Below are 23,924 nucleotides of genomic sequence, written 5' to 3'. Positions count from 1 at the left end.
GATGCGAGTGTCAGTTTTGTGTTCTTGCGTTAACACCAAGGTCTGAAAGACTGTAGATGTGCATAGATGAGGCGCGGTGGGCGAGCTGGCTAAAGCGCTAGTAATCCAGCGAGGTTGAGGTGTAGGGATCGAGGACACTTGTGACCGGATGTAAACCGGTCAGTTCTGTGTGCAGACTCACAACCCCTAATCAATAGTACACAAAATGCACAGTGTTGTGCACTCAAAGAATCCACGAATCCGTTGGCATATGACCAGATAGTGGTCACATGAACACGTGCGAACACCTAGATGTAACATGCAGTACACTTGGACAAAGTACTGTGACAATGTGTTCCAGTCCACCAAGTTGTGAATGGATACGTCATTAGGATGAGAAAGCAGCAAGAAATTCTGTGCACCTTGTCCAAGCTGTGAATGGATACGTCATTAAAATAAGAACGTTACAATAAATTCGATGCACCTAATCCACAAACCTGTGAATGGATACGTCATTAGGATGAGGAAGCTACAATAAATTCGGCTCGCCTAGGCAACAAGAGCTGTATACTCCCAAGGGAGTTGAGATTGACAATGCAATGAAGCACTGGCTGCATGGATATGCGCGCTATATAAATATTCTATCCTATCCTAATCCCTGTTGTTCGGGTGCGGGTTTTAACAAGTTCTGAAAGCCTAACACCTAGGTGAGAGAGAATACAGTTGAACACAGTAAACCCCATTATTTAGGAATCTCGTCCTTTGAACGATTTCTGTTGGAAACACATGTATGTCCATGATATATTATTACCCACCCAATGTACGACAATCAATGCAAGTGCTTGATATTTATTTTTTTACACTGAATTTTACCGGATTAGTGGGTTTTCACTTTAACTTAATGACATGAAACATATCCAACGTAGGCGGTTCCAGGAATTTTCAAAGGGGGTGGGGTGGGTTCGAACCCCGCATAAACATATACTACCGACAAGAAATAAGGGAACTAATGAAATAATAGCGAATTTGAAACTGCTTTAAATATCCACTAAATCAGTTTTAGGCGTCATCTTCAATATCTGGTGTGTCCACCATGTTAGGCAACACATTCACGGCACCTTGATGGCATGCTGTCAATCAATTTCCGGATGGTTGCCCGTGGTATTGCCCGCCATTCCTCTTGGAGAGCTGCACCAAGCTGGGCCAGGTTGGCGGGTCCTGAGTCCCTGGCGTACACCCTTCGACCAAGAACGCCCCAGAGATGTTCAATTGGGGACAGGTCTGGGGACTTAGAGGGCCAGTCCAATGTCTGGATACCTTCTTGTCGGAGATAAGCGGAGACAACTCGGGCCCGATGTGGTCTGGCATTATCATCTTGGAATACAAAATTTCGGCCGATAACTCAATGCCAATGGAGCCATAACAGGACGCAATATTTGGTCAACGTATCGCTGACCAGTCATGGCTCCGTTAATGATGACCAAATCTGATCGTCTGTCATGTGTAATCCCACCCCAAACCATGACACTACCATCTCCATATCGATCATGGTCAAGAATTGCTGCTCTGGCACATCGCTCCCCGCTCTGACGCCAACAACGTTTTCAGCCATCTGTGAATCGTAGGCAAAACCTTGACTCATCAGAGAACATGGTGTAACGCCAGTGGCGCATAGCCCGTCTCTGATGCTGCCTAGCCCATGCCAATCTTTGGCGCTTATGGTGAGCTGAAAGGGTGACACCCTTAAAAGGCCGTCTTGCTTTCAGACGAGCTTGATAGTCGGTTTTTAACGGTTGAGGTTGAAGTGCGTCTTCCAGTGAGTGTGCGGAATTCTCTATTGGTGGCAGGGGCCGATTTAATCCTATCGCGTAGAGCAGTTAACGTAATGAGACGATCCTGTCGTGGTGTCGTTGATTTTGGTCTACCTCGCCCAGGTCTCGATGCAAACCCCACCCGTCTGACGGTACTTATCCCACAGGCGTGAAATTACACTTTTTGATTTACCCATCTGCCGGGCAACTTCACATAATGATGTCCCCCCCTCTATCATCCCCACGATTCTCCATTTTGTTGCTTCACCGAGATACTGCCTCGGAGGCATTTCTGTCAGTAAGTGTCAATCTCTATTGCATTAGTGATTGCGACTTCTCTAGTACATTTACAGGAGTTAACTTTTGTATGCACGTGTAGCACGTGCTGGGCGTGCATTATACGAAATTCCATTGTCATTGGGTATTGCGTTTGGGAGATACGCCACGATAACGGACCCTGTCACAGTCAAAGTCATCTACATTCAATTTCTTGGTTCCCTTATTTTCTGTCGGTAGTATATGTATTTATTGACACCAGCATATAGCTCATCAACAACACACGTCTCATTTATCGGGTTTCCATAGTGCAACAAGATGTGATGTTTTTTGTCTCAGATGTACATATGATGTTTATTATTTTATAGATGTTTAAACTTTGCAATGTCACCATTTGACATACTGATGGTGCTGATGCTTAGAAAAGCGTGTTTTGTCAGTCCTCTTTATAGATGTAATGTTGATGGCGTAGCGAAACATGTTTGAACTCGATGTGTCTTCAAACGTCGAGACGACTTCACTGTTAGTGTATTGTTGCTATATATACTGGTTTCCCGTGCCATAGTCTAACAATATTCTCATATTTTATATACCCTATATGTCATGACACAGCTGGTGTCAGTGAGTGAGATGGGTTTTACACAGCTTTTAGTAACATTCCATCAATATCACGGCAGGGGACACTAGAAAAGACTTCCCACACATTGTACCTATGTGGAGAATCGAACCCAGGACTTTGGCGTGACGAGCGAACGCAATAAGCACTCGGCTTTTGTCATGACAAAACAATATCATTCGCTAGCCTACAGGAATTCCAGGGGCTGGGTGGCATTTATAAAGTGTTATACGATTGGATGTCAATACGTTTTGAGCCTTGAGCATTTTTCATACCCAGGTGTCACAGCCTATGGTACGATATTGAACCTTGGGGTGTAGCTGATGTGACATATACTGAACATCATTGAAAACGCACCACCCCTAAAATTGTGGATTTCTAAGAGCAGAAGTGAGCAATCTATGTAAATTTTACATATTTGTGTAGACCAATGTTTGATAAAGAAAAGAAGCAAAAAACAATCAAGCAAAACAGTGAAGATTTAATGCAGCTGACAATGAAATAAAGATGGGGTCAAAATGGAAAGTCAGTAGCGTGTATGACCCCCGTTAGCAGCAACACAAGCTGTGCAACGTCTCCTCATTGAACGGATAAGTCTCTGAATAAAGTCCTGAGGCACTGCATTCCACTCTTGCTGCAAGGCATTGTCGAGTTCCCCAAGGTTGTTGATCTGCGGACGATGTGCGAGGCGTTGGCCGATGTAATCCCACAAGTGTTCGATGGGTGACAAATCTGGTGACAATGCAGGCCAATGAAGTAGAGGAATGTTGTTGTTAGCCAGATACTGTATCGAAACACGTGCAGTGTGGACTCGTGCATTGTCATGTTGAAATGTGTGCAGATCTTGATGCTGGTGAAAGAAGGGAACGACGTTGTTCTGAAGAATGTTGTCACGGTAGTAAACGGCATTCACTCTGCCACGACAAACAATCAGAGCGGTTCTGTGGTGATAACTTATCCCTCCCCACACCATAATGCTGCCTCCACCCCACCGATCGGTTTGCACAACACAATCCTGATGATAACGTTCACCCCGTCGACGCCATACCCGTAGACGCCCGTCAGCATTTCTCAAGTGAAAACGCGACTCGTCGGAGAACACCACACCATGCCAACGTCGTAACAACCACACACGATGCTGTTCAGCCCATTGTCGGCGTTCACGGCGATGCCTGTCAGTCAGGATGGGTCCAACGTAAGGGCGTCGACAACGTAACCCTGCCGCACGGAGACGGCGTCGGACGGTGGAAGCGCTGATCAAACCACGTCGACCCTGGACAGCGTTGGCGGTTCTGGCAGCGGGCAAGGTTCGATCCCGAATATGGCGCCGTACAATGTCTCGATCTTGACGAGGGGTGGTAACACGTGCCTGACCTGGGCGTTGCCGGTCCCTGCTGGTTCCTGTTTGTTGGTATCTGTTAGCAAGCCTCAGAATGGTCGAATGATGACACCCAAATCGTCGTGCAATGTTTCTGCTTGAAGCGCCGACCTGCAACATACCCAAGGCCTGTTCTCGTTCCTCTGGTGACAATCTTGGCATGGCGAAAAAACTTTACTTACGAAAGTACTGCGAAAATGAGAACGGTTTTGTGCCGAAGGTCATTTATACCCCTGCTTTCTGCATGCAATTTGTGCCCTTCGTGTGTGATGTGCATGAGTTTTGTTGTTTGCATGTGATGTGTTCGATGATGTGTTCGAACGATCCGTTTTTTACTGTAGAGCGTTATTTACGATCTAGTGTGTTATTATCAAAATTCCCACCATTAATTTTCCATTTCCAAAAGATTCTATTGCCTTATTTCAAAATTTACAGGTGGTGCGTTTTCAATGATGTTCAGTATATAAGTTTTGGTATCCTACTCTCAGAAGTTATTGAACAGCTCACATTGACAGAAAGAGACCCCCCCCCCCCCCCCCCCCCCCCCCGAATAAAATTGAATATAGAGCAATAATTAAGTGTTTAGTTCTTGAAGGAAACTCGGCGAATAACATTGAAGAAAGGCTTTCAGCTGTTTATGGGAAGTCTTCCCCTTCATCTGCTACCATCAAACGATGGGTCAATGAATTTAAGCATGGTAGAGAGAGTCTTGAAGATGACCCCCGTCCAGGTCGCCCAACAACAAGCAATAGTCAGGAAAACATTGACAGAGTGCATAGACTTGTGCTGGAAAATCGTCGAATCACACCCCACGAGTTAGAGAAGACCACAGGCATTTCACACAATACTTGGTTGACACATGTCATCGGTTCCCAAGTGCGCAGATCGATGCTGATGTTGTTGGTCACTGGATTGTCTGGTCCAGACTCGATTATTTACAGACCGCCGCCATATAGCTGGAATATTGCTGAGTGCGGCGTAAAACTAAACTCACTCACTCACTCACTCACCTGGTTCCCGCAAAGCAAATAAACAGACATGTAGACGTGCTCTCGTCTGATGAGGAGGTCGCTCCAGAGATTTCTGATTCTTGGTCACGGTTTATCACAATTGCATCAGTTGATGGAAGTCCATTAAAACTTAACCCGTTTGCTATCTCACTGGGCATTAGAGGTGTCTGTGGAGATGTTAAGAATGTCACACGACTACAGACTAGTGCCTTACTAGTGGAATGTTTAAGGAAACAACAGTCAATCTTTTGGGCTTAAAACAATTTGTTAATACTCCCGTTGTTGTTTCAGTGCACAAGACACTGAACACGAGCAGGGGCATTGTCAGAGATGTTGCTCGCTGTCTTTCTGATATGAGCGAGGAGGAAATTGTTATTGAATTAAACGCTCAAGGAGTCACACATGTAAAATGTTTTTCCAGAAAAGCACAAGATGGTACCTTTGTTAAAACCAACACCTATCTTTTCACTTTTTCTCTACCTGCAATACCTAAATCACTAACATCGGGGTGGAGGTTTATGTACCAAATCCACTCCGATGTTTTATGTGTTTTAAGTTTGGTCATGGTGCTAAGTTCTGCCTTAGCAAGATGGTAGTATGTTGCCGTTGCACTGGAGCCCATGATAGCTCCGAGTGCACAATTGACCTCAAATGTGCTGCAATGGAGATCACATGGCGTCTTCTAAATCCTGTCCATCGTTTGAATTTGAAGTCCAAATCTTAGCACACAAACACACCAAAGTAAGCACACAAACATCACCTACCAAGAAGCAAAAAGAACTAGCTCCATCTACTGCTCAAACGTATGTAAAAACATATTCCGCAGCAATTGCATCCTCCACTCGAGTTTGTAAGACAGTCTCTGTGTCATGTCAGACCGACATCTCCTGGGTCAAGGATGACCAGACTGTACTGCACCAGCCCTCTGACATATCTCAGAAAGGTAATCTGAAATCAACCACTTCACAAACAGACAATCCTACTCGTGATGTACCATCTGACTCCATGGAAAGTACACATGCCGATGATGCAAATTTAACCAGAAAAGAGAAAAAGAAACTACAGAAATGACGAAAGGCGCTCACTTACGTGGAGATGCCCACTCAAGTTCTTACATCTGTTGAGGTTCATAATTCGTACGATCTCCAGTTAAGCCTCCATGAACACTTCCAATACCATTATTCAATGGAATTGTACAGGACTGAAGAACAATTTTAATGATATACATTTACCTATACAAGATTGTAAGCCATCAGCAAGAAACATATTTTAAAGAAAACGATCAAATTGCAATTGATATACGACAGTATACTCCATATCACTGCTTTTCTCCTCCTGGGCCGAAAGCAACTGGAGGTTCTTCAATAATAGTGAGACACTGTCATTGGATCGAGAACAATATCTTCTAGAAATCCAGATAACAGTTCTATTTTTACTGCAGAAGCAAATGCCATATTAACAGGTCTCAAATATATTCAAAAAGACCCTAAACATAAGCAGTATATAATCTTTTCCGACTCTCTTTCTTGCCTTCAGGAAATTATTGAATTGTATAATAATCTTGCTATTTGCCAATACGACATCGTTTTCTGTTGGTTACCCAGCCACGTAGGCATTTCCGGTAACGCAATGGCCAATCTTGCTGCTAAGGAACAAATCTGCGACAAGAGAGTAAGATGGTAAGATTCTTTATGGATAACAACTTTTTTATTACATATGATGCGAGCGTAATTAGTAATTGTAGGTGGTGAGCTCTAATCTGTTATTTTTAACAGTTCATTGTATGCAGTTGGGATGAGGTATCCCGGATCCTTGATCTCTAATTACCCTATCAGCCATGTATACTTTGTTACCGCTACAGCCATTATTGGCTTCCTGTTATTGTCACATCATTACTACCATCCATTGTTGTTGTTAATCCCGCGCCTTTGATTCATATCCATACCATCTGTTCTAAGATGTATTACTCCACTCTTGCCTGACAACGGTAAAAGGATCCATACCGAAACGTCGCATCATATGTTATAAAGAAGTTGTTATCCATAAAGAATCTTACCCTCACTGGACAGGGCAGGTAGACAAAGACATTTTCGCGCGGTTTTAGGGACACACGTGTCTCAGCCTAAAAAACGGTTCTGTGTCAAAACAGGGTTGTCAAACCTGTGCGCAAACGCCCCTGACTCAAAACGGACACAACTAAAATGGCTACCTATCCCAAACAGTTGCCCACATGTCTAATTGATGCGATATTTTAAGTAAATGAATATAATATTTACAGATCATGTCGGCCCAGAAACAATCATGGTAAACGAGTCTAAATTCTTCCTGGGTATTACTTTCCGATGAATGTGGTTGCACTGGTGGTCACAATTGCGGCGACGGCGCTGGCTGCTGCTGCTGCTGCTGCTGCTGCTGCTGTTTCTGTTGCTGCTGCTGTTCCTGTTGTTGTTGCTGCTGCTGGTGCTGTTGCTGCTGCTGCTTGAGATCCTCTCCAGAATGTTTTGCTCGAATATGGCGGGACAAGTCATGAGCCCAAACATATTGTTTGGAGCATACGGGACAGTAATACATGTTCACACGGCAACAGTCCTACTACAAATGACACATTTACCCTTTTGTCTCTATTTAAAAATCTATTTTCATTTTCTTTCTTGACACTGCTTCCGTAGTAGTTTCCCCTGGCTGGATGAACCTTTGCCTTTCTCTCTTCAACTTTGCTTTCGCCTGTTCTACCACTTGTTGAGTCGGGGTGACGAAATTAATCTTAGGTTCTTGTTCTGAGGTTGTTTCTTTTGGTTTCTCTTTCTTCCACTCTGGATCGTACAGTTCCAAAAAGCGATCCACAGACATCATGGCAGATTTGGAGTGATAACGATCTCCTTTCCCTTCAGCCTGTAGCATGTAGAATCGAGTCCATTTTTCGACATCGGGTACGAAGAGTTTGTATCGTGGATTATTCATGATGAACACCAAAACGGGAGCAACTTGAGGTGATGTGTCACTGTCACTGGTCCACGACTAAATGAAGCAAGATTGTCCTCGTGATTTATATCCATGGCTTGGTATGGTATCACTGTTAGTCATATGAAGCCATAGCTCTAAGCCAATGCTCTATTGAATAACCAGGCATTTTGAATGGCCTCATCTCTAAGTGCATTGACAAACTGTGGTTTCAAAACAAATGCTACGATAGGCATGTTACTGGAGAAAAGACTCTTCCAAAACTTGTGTGTCGTCCATAGAGGGTGAACTAATCTTCGTAACACGGCTAGATAGTTATTTCTATCATTTTTCCTCAGGAAACGACGTTTTTCATATCGAGTCACGGGTAATGTTCCTTTTAATAACCTATTGATAATACCATTGATGGCAAGAATCTGTTCTCTGTTCATGTCTAAGATGTCTTGTCGAATTTCCTCAACGTCTTGAAATATTAATATGTCCCTTAAAAATGCGTAATGTTTCAACACGTACCTGGCCATCATTCTAGTCTGATGTCTGATCTCAATGAGTAAACCTCTATTTATACACAGACAACAAATATACTCTCATATGCATTTATTCTCAGACAGTATTTTACATTACAAATCCACATGACTACCCCAACGGGCCATCTCTGTCCGAGGGACTCCTACCAGGGCCAAGTACGGACAATTTGGAGACCACTTTTCATGTTCGACCCAGGGATCATCATCGACTTCCCAGTTCTTGAAACACCACACTGAACACACTTGCAAGCGTCTCCTCTGAGCAAGTATACAAATCCTGCCTGGGCCATGTGACTAGGACTCTGTTTCATCTGCACTGGCCAAGACTGAAAAGAATTCAGCCGTTCTTGGAACTGAGGTTTGAGAGGAATACTGTCCATACATAGGTACCCATCATCATATTCGGTCTTGTCTGTCTCAAGTCCCAGCAATGTTATGGCCTCTGTCTCTCCGCATTCCTCCAGTGCTTTGCAGAAGAGGGTGTATGCTTGAGGTCCTCGTCTAGGTAACATGTTGAGTAACTCACTGACCCTGTCAAAGGACAGTTTCTCCATAATGTCCGCTTTCATGAGGCAGGTAATGACGTTAAACTGCACGAGTTTGTCGACCACCTCTTCTACACGCTGTATGGCCTGCACGAGGCCAGAATAATTCTTCCTTAGGATCTCCCGGTGAACCGTTTCCATTTTCTGTCTTCAAAGTAAACAGCTACCAGAACCAGCAGAGTCAAGAACATAGACTGGAGAGGTTACGTTCGGCAAGTGAAGTCGGAATGATCTGGAGGGCTGTTTGGGTGGACCTTATATTACCCAGCTGAATCTAAAAATAAGTTGTGGGGAATTCGGTGTGACACAGTAGATCTCCATATACAATATAGAGGAGTGACTCATATTCTAAAAATACACACACCAGGTGTCCAGGTGTTGATGACGTCATGAATCCAATATGGAGGATTTGGTCCTCAAGTAGCAGCCTTACAACATCTGTTCTTTTCCTGGTCTGTCTACGGCGACACCAATCTCTCTGTAGCGCTAGGTCCGTCTTTTAACAGTGATACGGTGGTATCCGAGGGCACTGGCAACAGCATTGTACGTCGACCCCCATCTGTACCTCCCAGTGTCTCTTTCACTCTCCTCCGCTGTTAGTCGTGGCATATTTCTCGTATTTATGTATCATTATTTACATTCTAGTCTCTCTTTATACTCTATAGAATCACTCTACAGGTGAAATTGATGCAAATACTGTTTGAAAGTTGCTGATGTTTTGCGATTAATGATGCAAACATTATGTGAAAATAGAAAATGGAACAAAAATTATTTTGCAAGCAAAAATGTTACCAAAGATTATTTTAGGTGTACGAAATCATTTTTTTCATCGTATCAAAGACATGTTGTGCTTGTTGTTTTCACTTATTGAAATTAGCAGTTTTGTTTTAAAAGAATGAAATCATAGGAGTTAATCTTTCACGATTTACACGTTCTACAGCAGTTGTTTCATGTTTTAATAGTTTTATCTTTGTATCAAGGCAGGATTCATTCAACCTTTCTATTGGACAACTAAATTACTGTTGTTGGTGTATTTCGGCATGGTCGAAAATAGGACAATTTAACTCTATTGTAAGAAAAAGATCATTTCACCTAAATATGAATGCACGTGAGAATACTATTTTCGTGATTTGCATAAAGCTGTATTGTTAACCTTTCATGTGAACAAATACCTCCTAACTTATGCTTGATAGTTTTATTTTAAGGTGGAGAATTGTTTTGATATCTTCAGCAGACGAGTTAGATTGCTGCTATATATTATTTGATAGGAGGTTTGCACCTACAACAAAGGCGAAAGGTATTAAGTGGGTTTAAGAACATTTCAACTCTCAAGGACAAGAAATTTAATTTACTAAATTAATTGAAAAACATTTTTTGGAGTGCACGCTTTTTGAACGTATTCGTGTCTAATTTACCGAACCTAATAACCAACACCTAAAGAATGAAACTATGTTAAAACGTTGCTCAAAACGGGTTGTTCTCCTGTTACATCGCGTTTAGTAATTCCTAACCTCTTGGGCATTAATACGTCACGAAGACAGTTGATGAATTGTCAATTGATTTAGGTTACCTGCAAGAGATACCCGACTGATTCTCCGCATTTACGAGACACCTTTTGAACCTTTCCACCAATGTAAGGCGTGGATATACAACACAACAAACGGGGGTTATCACTGTAATATAATTTCAAAGCAACATGCCTACAGTGAATGGAACATCAAACCTATTGATGTAAATATATCCGTGTACAATGTGCAAACCATTTATACAGTGTCCATGTCGTGCTACGCGATAGTTTGTCGTTAAAGCCAGCGACTGTTTGAGTTTGGTTGAGGAACTGTGAAAGAAAGATTGTAAATGCAGTCAAAGGTTTCATGCGCAAATAGAGGCTATTATAACTTGTTGAGACGTCGTTGTTGTGCACGTGGACACGCATTGGAGACGACACCGTCGGGTGGACAATGTCATAAATCACTGCTCCTGACTGATAGGACCTGTCGACTAGAAAACTATTACATTGTGTTCTGGTTTTAAAGAACAAGGGTCTATAAGGATTGTGCACGAATTGGTAGTTTTATGTGCACAAGTTGGTTACTTGTGTATACGCAGATGTCAAGACTGAAATATGATAGTTTGTTGTGTAGAATAGGTGGATGCACTGTGTAGGTATTAGTTCTTGTGTATGTGTATCAGTGATATATGCGAGGGTGTATACAGATTACTGCAAAACCTTCTATGAGTAGTCGAATGCAGTAAAGCCAAGAGATGATATCGCGTTGTAGTATCTGTAGAAGATCCACCCATCGTTCCATACACGTATATATACATTCATTCGCCGACACATCAATCCATCCATGTGTACGCACGCACGCACGCACGCACGCACGCACATACATACATACAGTTTTCTTGCACTCTAACAACAAAAGTCAATATACGTGGAATAACATGTATGTGACAGGCTGAGACATAGACTTTCAATGGGCCAGTAGTGAATGAGTGGGCGATTTTACACCACTTTTAGGAACATTCCAGGAATATAACGCTGGGGGTGGGGGTGGCTACATAGATAGGCTTCACACTTTGTAACGTTATTGGGAATCGAACCTTACGAGCGGGAACTTTAACCACTAGGCTATCCCACAGTCAACATTTGCCAGTAATATACACGTGGTCATGGTTTTATCTTGCGACAGAATGGGATGTGATTTTTCACAATCAGGAATGATTTAGCTTTGATTGAAAGCCGGTTGTCATCAGTTACAGTGCGTGACTACCATGCAGTGGTCCTTTCAAGGTGCAACATGTCATTTCAGTTATGGCAGCATTTTAACCCATAGATAGATGGTTTAACTTGAACATTCTGGTTCGGATTGACCGATTTTTAATCCAGAATAGTAGTTTTTGTATGCACGGTCATGATTTAAAATTGTGGAAAATAACATAATATGACATATATACTCATCGAAAAATATTTTTTTAAGATCAAAGGTGAGTTTTAATAAAAAGGACATTACAAATTAAAGGTATTTTTCCCCAAATTATGCTTTTTCTGATTCGGGTAATTAAGCTATACTTCAACATTCATAAAAGTTACGTTAGGTTGGGTTTTAATAATATGTAATGATAAACACAAGACAGACATTTCTATTCAGAAAAGGGGCCTCGGGCCCAAAATGCAAACATCACTGATTTCACTCACTGAGCATATTTTAAGTTGATCCTCTTTTCTGCATGGTAGCGGAAATTTCCAATATTATATAGAGAACTTGTGTTTGAATCTTTTAAAATATTAACAACATACATATGGTTGTATGGTTTCTTTAAAGTATCAATAAGGTGTTTGTTTCTATTTGTACATTCTAGCAAAACATGATATCCATCCTCAATAGTATTTACATTATTTGTTTACAGTGGCTACACAGCCTTAGACGAATATTAGTATTAGTAGTAAAATATGATATTCATCCTCAATAGCATTTACGTTATTTGTTTACAGTGGCTACACAGCCTTAGACGAATATTAGTATTAGTAGTAAAATATGATATTCATCCTCAATAGCATTTACGTTATTTGTTTACAGTGGCTACACAGCCTTAGATGTATATTAATATTAGTAGTAAAATATGATATTCATCCTCAATAGCATTTACGTTATTTGTTTACAGTGGCTACACAGCCTTAGACGAATATTAGTATTAGTGTATCTTCCTGTTTCTATGGCAGTTTTACAATTTGAGCATCTATATCTGGTGATAGCAGTTCTTACATGTAGAGGTAAATCACAACATATGTACTTTTCAACACCCGAAACGTTGTGTTCTCTCATAAAGAAGTTGATATCCATAAAAATCTTCATTCTTATGAAGATTGTAGGTTTTGTTGATTTCACACAGGATGAAACTGCTTCAATAGGATCTCCCTTGTAGTACCACTTCTCACGAGACCTAAGCGGACCCCACTGTTGTCTAAATACAGACCCGTGAAGGTCCCGGGGTAGAATAGGCCTTCAGCAACTCATGCTTGCCATAAATGGTGACTATGCTTGTCGTAAGAGGCGACTAACGGGATCGGGTGTTCAGACTCGCTGACTTGGTTGACACATGTCATCGGTTCCCCATTGCGCAGATCGATGCTCATGTTGTTGATCACTGGATTGTCTGGTCCAGACTCGATTATTTACAGACCGTCGCCATATAGCTGGAATATTGCTAAGTGCGACGTAAAACTAAACTCACTCACTCACTCTAAATACAAATTTATACACATACCGGTATTGTTGCAAAATAAGTCTAAACCGTTTATCTTCAACTGCAACTGGTTACAGGGCAGAAACATCATTTGCGAACAATCAGGCATACAAGTTGTTTACATTGTGTGAAATAAACACCCTTCGACCACCTACATCCTCCAATTATGTATATACTAGTAAATAATTATTTAATATGATAAACATTAGAGGACTTAATATACAAGCCTCTCGGGTACCGATATTACATGCAAAGGGTTGAGACAGACCTCTACTAGATCTCACACAGGCTGACAGACTGCTGCTGTACATGGATGATATGATGTTGAAATATTTGCCCGTCACGCCAAAACATGTTTCAAAGCATTTAAGTGAATGTGGTGTTTGAAAGTGTCCAATAACAAGAAAACTCAATATATAAACAGTAAAATCTCCCATTTCTTTTACATGAATATTTTTTTTTGCAATAGCATAAGAGTAAATATGTGGTCTATTGTAGAATAGCCAGGTCTAAAACCTGCCTGAAAATCACCTACACTAAGTACATTATTTTCATCACACCATGTCTGCCGTTCAATGTTCAGTATTGAAGTCATGTGCATACTTTACATGGTGAGACAGTGAGTGAAATATCCCTGTAATTGGTAAACACAAAAGAGTTTCACTTAACATGGTCATGAAACTATAAGCATCGATGATAAGTGAGAAGGTTCAGCTGACCACATTAGTTCCCTCTTGGGACAACACTGTTTTGGGGGGTTTTGTTTCAGATCAATTGTGACCTAACATATTTGTGAACCTATCGGGATGGTTAATGAATAAATGCATAGTCAGTCTCGTGATATGGATTGTAGCAGAGCTGACACAGGTAACACGGATACCCATATGGGTGTGCAATGAGTTGGACCCGAGTACCCGTCTCAACACCCTGACCCCTTATGTTCGTGTGACTAATTGATTAAGCACTGAAACATATTAAATATTATTCCATTTATTTATTTATTATTATTAAGATTTATACATAATTAGTTTTATTGTAATATATGGTTAGGATATTGGAAAACTCGAAATTTTAACCTCAGAGCTGAAGAATATATTTAATGTCAGGAATTAACATAACTGGTATCCTTGTAGGGTAATAGGGGATGGGATATGCGAGTGGAAGATTTGGACCCGTCCTATCCTTAGGTTGTGGATGATCCCACATACTGTTACCGACAACACAATATATGTCGCCAATATCAGCTGGTCTCTGTATAAGTCGTACCTCTGAGGCTCAATTTGCATTTAGCTATTCTGTACGAGCACAGATGCTGGTAGATACTTTGACAGACGCTTTGTTCGAAAAAAACTTGAAATCGTCCATACATATTGACAGTATTGGGTGATTTAGACGATATAGATACCAAAAGATCATCTGTCGTTCATTTCCCAGTCGCAGAATGTCGCATGACTACTTTGACCTTTAAGAAGAGCGTTAAGGAACTGACAGTAGTTATCGCATCATGGAATTGGCTCAGGTGAATCACTATCAGTTCTTCGTCAGCTGATGAACGTCGACAATACAACATCAGCCCTAAAATATTGACACACCTCACTAGACGAATACTACCAAGTCGGCTGGTGTCAACTGCATTGTTCCAAAAGATATTATAAAGTTATGAAGTTACCAGTTGTGGTCAGAGCGTATTTTAAAAGGACACCGTCTGCTTGCCCAGATCTATAATGCTAGTATTACTAGGAGATTATTATTATTTTTATTAAAAATACATGCGTTTACCTCCTTGTAAGAACTGCATTCGTTCTTTATGACGTTGTCAGTTGTCCGTCTCATACGCGAAACTTTCGGCTTGACCTTGTCTGTCATGCATTAGTCCAAAATGAAGCCAGTCTAAACTGACTCACTGGCTCTGTACCTCAGAGCTCGCTGGGGCCAATTCATCATATACGGAGTAATATATTCTATCAAAATTTCTTATTTTCAGAGGCTTAAGCTTGATGTATCGTGCCAGAATCCTGTAATGCTAGGTCAAAACATGCCCCGGATGTGCTTAGTGGTGCTTCAAGACCATACGTATATTTCGTACCTTAAACAACTGTTGGTAGATCCAATATTAAAGTTGCAGCTGTGTAGGCCTTTTATGGCATTTGATGTTGTGCGAGTATTTTGCTTGTTTGTTTTTGTTGCATGTGTATGGACAGGGGCTAGTGAAGATGAGGTCCATCGATGCAAGATAAAGCGATTATTTCCTCACTAACACAGAAGTAACGAATTAAGTTATCTACTTTTTTCGTTTGTACCCTTAGCTTCCGTTTTTTTCCGATTTACAACTTCTGTGTTTTGCCCCTTCACCTGTTGGTGAGATGGCAAGGCGTATAACCAGTGTTATTTATGATATTGAATAGGCTTATTGTTTTTCATGGAATTTGGAAGAAGTTAATCCAAGTACATTGTATGCACAACTGCTTGTGGGATCTTTTAATTAGCATGAATATTTTCGCCAGTTATCCTTAGGGAAGTGGAAATGGGGAAAGATAAAAAGTGAAACAACACTGTGTGAAAGTACCTGTGAGTAATGCAGGTTTAAGCAGGTTCCGATCACAAGGATTTTTGTAGATGTTTTGTTATTGATTGAATGCAGTAATGTTGTTAGTTAACACCCAATGAACCAGGTGAGAGTAACAACATATTGCAAAGCCGAAAAAAACTATCAACCTCAATGTGAATGACAACATTTAAGCCTGTAACATCTGTATCCTTTTCTCCCACTTACATTTGTCCAAAGAATTGACAACGGGATGAAGCGAAGTGATTAATTTAGTGACCTAATGGAAACCTGTCCGCTTGCATAACAATGTTTTGCTTAGCCAGCCCCTAAGTATGAGCCTTGATTTCAAAGGCGTCAGCATGTGAATAAGACAATGTAAACCCAGTTTTTTCTGTGATCATTTGTTTTAACACTGGTAACATGAACACATAAAAAATGTTCAAATACATACCCTTGATACCCTGAATGAAGTACGAGTTTTTTTAAATTTACAAAATTACAAATGTTTCCCCACCTATGGAAATATTCATGTTTTGAACCCAAGTAAGCTTAAGAAAGAATCGGAAATTACACCACCTATCACAGTCAAAAGGAATGTATTTGAAATACTGTGTAGATCAGAGTTATATGAGGGGTGTGTAAGATACAAATACAAAAACAAAGACGTATTATTTCACATCGACGTAAAAAATGGTGCACCATAATGTCATATGGAATAATTTAGTTATGCAGTTAGTAGCTTTCTGTTATGTGGTGTAATTTTAATAACAATCCAACTCTATCTTCGACATATTTGGTAACGTTGGTACTATGAACTATGTAAACAGACATTATGTAATATTTCTGATTTAAATACAATGAATTAACTTTACTTTTGTTTCTTGGTCATAGGTTTTCATGAACACAATGCCATCCAAAGGAATGTATGATCTTTAAATAATAAAGTGATAAAATATCATAATTTGGCAAAAATACCTTTAATTGTAAATTTCAACTCATATTTTCTCATCAAATGCCCCTTCTATTAAAATGGACCTTTGACCTTACCAAAAATGTTTTTCGATCAGCATATAATATGCAGTTTTGTTGTCCACAATTTTCAATCATGATCTGAGCATTCCATAACTACTATGTGATAAAAGTCGGTCATTCCAAACCAGAGTTATTAAATTCAACAGTCTAGCTATAGGTTAAACTGCTGCCATATCTGACATGACACTGTGTACCTTAACAGGACCCCTGCATGATAGTAGTACACGCACAGTAGCTGATGACAATCGGCTTTTAGTCAAAGATGAATCATTCTGGATTGAGAAAAATTGCGTCCCATTCGGTCGCCAGAACTGCACCACATTTTCACAATTCTGGGGTTCTGGCTTCGATTTCGGATGAGTTTACCCAGAGTGCGTGTGTGAACGTCGTACTTTGTGTTTTTTACCCACTTCTTGGTTCATATTTCGAATTAATAACTTTACGCATAATCATCATTCTAATCTTTGGTTACATAATTTACATAGTGCCGGTTTAGACAGCTTCCACTGTATGTTAATTACATTTGACCACTTTCCAAATGGCATTGTGTAATCTGAATATGTTTTTCTTAGCATGTACAGGGGAATATGGTAATCGTCCAGATATACAAGACGATTTGCCAAAATAGAAAGCAGAATGCTACAAAAAATGAGTACGTAACTTAGTAATGGTATTTTTTCAGATATCGTATGGCTGTCAAAGGCCCTCATACGGGGGTGATATTGTTTCTGGGGCTACTGGTCTCATTTTGCAGTAAGTATGGAACTCATCACCTTCAAGGTTTTAGTTAAACATTGAACAGCCAGTGCTAGTCGCGAGAGGTGTGGGTGTCCGGACTCGCTGAATTGCTTGATATATACACAGGTCGATGCTCAGTATCTCCATCACATGATTGTCTTATGAAGACGTGGAGTTTTGTAGATCATCTTCATTTAGGCGGAATATTGAAGTGAGGTGTTAAATAACAAGCTAAGATCACGTTGAAATACTCATATGTACATGCTGACATTTATACAAGATATTTACGTCCAAACATTGTTCAGAGCTGTTCAGAATAACATCCGGCTTGGAGTTGTATACGGTACTGACAGACAATGCACAATACTGCGCCCCGTATATTGTGCATTACAAACAATCTCTAAGATATCATGGATGGGCGTGTTGCACAATACTGTTTCAGTTGTGAACTCTGTCGTGTATATTTGTTATCTTTTAATTCATACTTCCGACCAAATGAATTCACAGAACAGTATTTACCAGTGAAAATGCGGGTTAGAATTTGCCTTTAGCAACCGATGTTTGTCGTAAGAGGCAACTATGAGTCTTTAGGCCACATATCATCGTATCACAACTGGATGCTTTTGCTGTTGGACTGAATTGTCCACACTATTGTCCACATTATTTAGAGGCCACAGTCATGGAGCTGGAGTATAACTAGGCAGCGAAAAGGATAACAGAATTACACCTTGAGACGAGCCAGAATTCAGTGTGATCACATCAGATCCACCCTGAGTGAGTTAAGTTTTACGCCGCACTCAGCAATATTCCAGCTATATGGCGGCGGTCTGTAAATAACTGAGTCTGGGCCAGATACGAAAAGATGATGCCCGGAAACACCTTGGTTCCAATAAACCAATAAATAATCATATATAGTTCCCGTCTGTGGCACTGTGCTTCTGTGAATGTCATATCCCCATCTCTACAGTCTTCATGATGCGTAGGTCCGTAAAGACCCAGGTTAGCATTGGCCTTCATCAAACCATGCTTGTCGTACAAGCCGACGAAGCGGGTCAGGCCCTCTGACTTGCAGCTGCAATGTTGCCGTGTGGGGCGTTAAACAACAAACAAACAAACCAACCTGGCTGTGTATTGGCTATAGCACAACTATATCGCATGTACAATACACTTAGTCATATTGGCTATAGCATAACTATATCACATGTACAATATATTTAGTCGTATTGACTATAGGATAACTATATACAATACATTTAGTCGTGCTGGCTATACATCGGCTATAGCATAACTATATCACGTGTACAATATCTTTTGACTTTATCAAAAGTATGCTGATTTAATATACTTATTGTTTGTGTTACATGACCACATTCCATACATCAATGGAAATATTGTTTTTAGACATGTACATCCACGTTTGTCCGTAAATGGACACTGTTATAAACAGCCCTCTACGATGATGCCAGTGATAATACAATGTTCATTTGAAATTTTTAGAACCACTCACCAGATAAGACGTTAATGATATTAAGACCTAATTAGGAGATAATAAGTACTAATAAGGAGATATTGAGTCTTAATTAGGAGATAAAAAACGTCAGGCTGTGGCACTTCGGCGTTTCCGTAAAAGTCATCTTGTACATTACCTTAGATATTATAACATAGTAATTATAACTGTCAATATAATTAATATTTTTACACATTTTGAGCATTTCGAAAGGGTTACAATTCTAGTACAAGTTCAAAAACGTTTGGACGTTTTGTAAGACTGACGGATAGTTTACGGGATGGTGGGGTAGCCTAGTGGTTAAAGTGTTCTCTCGTCACGAAGAAGACAAGGGTTCCATATCCCACATGGGTACAATGTGTGGAGCGAATTTCTGGTGCCCCATTCCTCTGTATGTATATGTAGTGCTCTCGTGATCTTTATCAACCCTTTCCTCTGTGTCATGAATTAATAACCCTGACCCGTTACGTTTCACCGACACAAAACACAACAGATCAGCAACTACATCAGCAACTAGAGACGCCTTTATGTCTTCGCGGGGGTGCATGCTTGAAAGAGATGCAACAATAATGGCAAAAAGAATTTTATCTTGGGCATTCTGAACTAAATCTAACTATGGCATTAGCTCTTAAATAGTGAGAACGTGTAGTAATAGCTCCATGAATAGCAATGAATGTAGAATGTTGATTGCTTGTTTATTATTATCCCGTCATGACACGTCAATATTAGGAGAGCGACCTCTTAATGCACGCTCCTCCTCACATCTCAATACTAGGAGGGGCTCCATAATGTACAAACTAAACAATGAGCCGATTTCAGTGGACGTATTATCGAGTCGTGGCGTAGAGAACATCATATTCGAAAAACATGCCCTGGCCCCGTTTCACCTCCTCAATACCCCACCCCCACCTCCTCAATACCTCACCCCCACCTCCTATACAACTACCGACCTCTTAATGCACGCTCCTTCCCACATCCCCAGCTACCCATCTCCCTATTCCCCCACCTCCTCAATACCCCACCCCCACCTCCTCAATACCCCACCTCCACCTCCTCAGTACCCCACCCCCACCTCCTATACAACTACCGACCTCTTAATGCACGCTCCTTCCCACATTCCCAGCCACCCATCTCCCTATTCCCCCTATTCCCCCACCTCCTCAATACCCCACCCTCACCTCCTCAATACCTCACCCCCACCTCCTCTACAACTACCGACCTCTTAATGCACGCTCCTTCCCACATTCCCAGCCACCCATCTCCCTATACTCCCCCACCTCCTCAATACCCCACCTCCACCTCCTCAGTACATCACCCCCACCTCCTCTACAACTACCGACCTCTTAATGCACGCTCCTTCCCACATTCCCAGCTACCCATCTCCCTATATTCCCCCACCTCCTCAATACCCCACCTCCACCTCCTCAATACCTCACCCCCACCTCCTCTACAACTACCGACCTCTTAATGCACGCTCCTTCCCACATCCCCAGCTACCCATCTCCCTATTCCCCCACCTCCTCAATACCCCACCCCAAACTCCTCAATACCCCACCTCCACCTCCTCAGTACCCCACCCCCACCTCCTCTACAACTACCGACCTCTTAATGCACGCTCCTTCCCACATTCCCAGCCACCCATCTCCCTATATTCCCCCACCTCCTCAATACCCACCCCCACCTCCTCAATACCCCACCCCCACCTCCTCAATACCCCACCCCCACCTCCTCAATACCTCACCCCCACCTCCTATACAACTACCGACCTCTTAATGCACGCTCCTTCCCACATCCCCAGCTACCCATCTCCCTATTCCCCCACCTCCTCAATACCCCACCCCCACCTCCTCAATACCCCACCTCCACCTCCTCAGTACCCCACCCCCACCTCCTCTACAACTACCGACCTCTTAATGCACGCTCCTTCCCACATTCCCAGCCACCCATCTCCCTATATTCCCCCACCTCCTCAATACCCCACCCCAAACTCCTCAATACCCCACCCCCACCTCCTCTACAACTACCTACCTCTTAATGCTCGCTCCTTCCCACATCCCCCGCCCCATTTCATCATCTCTCCAACAACGCTCCCTCCACCACCTGTCCAACTACTGACCTAATAATGCACGCTCCTCCCCACATCCCCATCTATCCATCTCCCCACATTACCACCTCCCCAACGACTTCCCTCTCCCCCTTCTCAACTGTCCACCTACTATTGCACGCTCCTTTCCAAATCCTCAGCTATCCACCTCCCCATATCCACCCAACCCACTCAACTACGCTCACGCCACCACCTCCCCAACTACCCTTATCTAGCCTCATGTAAGAATGTCGAGTTTTGATTGGTCCACGTGACTCTGATAAAATACCATGTACATCCATCACGATCCGCCAGCAGGAGTATAAAAGTCGTATACTCCCGCTGCGAAAGTCATATCGCCCCGCTACGCCTCGGTGACGACGCGAAGTGAGAAAAGCGTGCATCGACAAGCTTTTAGTAACGTGCGGTGCATTGAGGTCAAACGATCAGCTGGTGTCAACATGGCAGCAAGTCGATTCGATGCGTGTTGTTTTGTTTTGATTTAGTGAAAACATTCAGCTAGATAAATGCGTTATCACATCGTGTCGAGGGAAATACGGGGTTTTATCAGTCTCTCGTCTACTCGGGACTGATAAAACCCCGTATTTCCCTCGACACGATGTGATAACTTATAATATCCGCAACTACGTACTCACATTCTCAACTCCATAAATCCCCAATCTCCCCTCTATATTCACAACTCTCCAACTCTCAAAGTCGGTCATGGAGCTGTATAACTCGGTAACTGAGACTTGACACGCATTTTGAAATGACATTGCAACTTTTATTTTCAAAAGGATCCTTATCACATTTCTACCGCAGTCGTGAGACTGAATACGCTTCGTGGATGTCTGGGTCTTCTGTGTTAAGCTAACCAAACGTTAACCCAAAATGCGTTGCGGACGCTGAATTCACTTTTGTGGGCTGTTCAGATGCTACACAGAGACCCCACTAAACATGTGTCTGGATTAACAGCTGTCTTGATCACGTTTTCAGTTGTTGGATACCATGGAGAAGTAGACGGCCCGGAATCTTGGATATTGTCCGCATAAAAGCACAAAATGAGTCCGACAGTATCTGTATATAAATACTCGAATCGGAACCACATAATCCAGTGATTAACAGCATGAGCATCGATCTACACAACTGGTGAATAGATGACATGTGTCAACCAAGTCAGCGAGCCTGACCATCCGATCCCGTTAGTCGCCTTTTACGACAAACTTGGGTTACTGAAGACCAATTCTAACCCTGATCTTCACGGGTCTTAAGTTAATGAGACGGATGTTCGAAAAAAGTCTCTAATCACCCTCTTGCCTGTCTCCAATACGTCCTACCAGCCTCTAAGACACATTTAAGGTCCGAAACCTCTCGAAACAGACAGGGTGCGACTGTCAGACCTTGACATTTTACAAGCGCTTCTATCAGTTGCTGCCACTGAGTCGACTACAAATATATGCTCTTCAGAAAAAGGTAGGGAAACCTGAACTTTCATGATCAATTTGGACAGGAAGTGTAAACGTTAACAAACGTTTCAAGGACAGACATCTTATGAACGCAATACCATTTCCTTTTATTACCACCCCTAAACACAACGCATGATATGCACGTGCACAACGCATAAACGTGGATGGGGTCCCATTCTTAATTTTGACGTTTTTTCAAGAAGATCGATATATCACTTAGAACTTTTGACACTCATCTTGCATCACGCATTTGTTATTGTTTGTTTCTAGTTGTTTGTTTTAAAATGAAAATCGTATACATGCAAATTACATGCCATACACCATTCAAAAGCGACTACATTCCAAATAACTATGGTTGTAAGGAAGCGCAAATGGTAATGCACTCTCGAAACATTCAATAATATCATATCAACATTGACTGATTCCGACAAATCTCCTGAATATTTTTAATCGTAAATAAAAAAATGAAGTTCCCCTACTTTTTGTGAAGAGTTATGTACATCAAAGTCAATCAATAGCAGACACCCAAAACAGGATCTAATCACGCCAAAATAGACTTCGCCTGACTCGAGAACTTGTTTATAGCATGTCATCGTGTCCCAGTGGTTCAGGTAACACGCATCTTTACAGTCTGGTCTGGACGTTATTATCAAAGGGATGACGCTCAGCTGGAATCTGATTCAATCTTTGAAGGGCATTTAGAAGTGGAAAGCATAAGAAAAGCCAGATTTATGGATGTCAAATTCCTTATTGTGGACTACACAACGTTTCGGAGCGCATGCTTGCTCTTTCATCAAGTGGAATCTGGTTGCACATTTTTTTCGCCGGTAAACAAACACAAAAGAGCAATACATGTCAAAACGTGTATGCATAGTATGCAGTTCTAGTTTTACATTAATTTCGATATTTGGACTATGATGTCTAAAGATGTAGATGACCGTTTCAGGCGAAAACCATTGTTAGATGTCATTTGAACAAGGCATTACTATCAAAATACAAGCACAAGTCAGAATATATACTGGTATCCTGCTTAGATGCCTGATCCTCTGATTGGAGGTCGTTCAGACTGAGGAAATGCGAAATGTACATCAACACTATCTCGTTTACTGAACGTATCAACAAAAACCGTACATTTGATGATTAAGGATGACACATTTTGATAATAGGCCCACTGAATGCAAGATATTTCATAAAGA

General features: G+C 41.6%; 1 protein-coding gene across 1 annotated transcript; it reads left to right on the top strand.

The window, feature by feature from the left end:
* The first annotated feature begins 20,525 nt into the window (after window positions 1-20,525).
* On the top strand, window positions 20,526-21,299 carry LOC137283930 (uncharacterized). The gene has a single exon (XM_067815604.1). It carries the CDS (start codon window positions 20,526-20,528, stop codon window positions 21,297-21,299), a length of 774 nt encoding a protein of 257 aa, XP_067671705.1.
* Window positions 21,300-23,924: the final 2,625 nt, after the last annotated feature.

The sequence above is a fragment of the Haliotis asinina genome, chromosome 5, assembly GCF_037392515.1.
Source record: "Haliotis asinina isolate JCU_RB_2024 chromosome 5, JCU_Hal_asi_v2, whole genome shotgun sequence".
Classification (NCBI taxonomy): domain Eukaryota; kingdom Metazoa; phylum Mollusca; class Gastropoda; order Lepetellida; family Haliotidae; genus Haliotis; species Haliotis asinina.
This window is presented reverse-complemented; position numbering and strand designations above follow the sequence as displayed.

What these genes read in the sequence shown, in the direction of transcription:
- LOC137283930 (XM_067815604.1), top strand. Translation starts at nt 20,526, where the DNA reads ATGCACGCTCCTTCCCACATTCCCAGCTACCCATCTCCCTATATTCCC.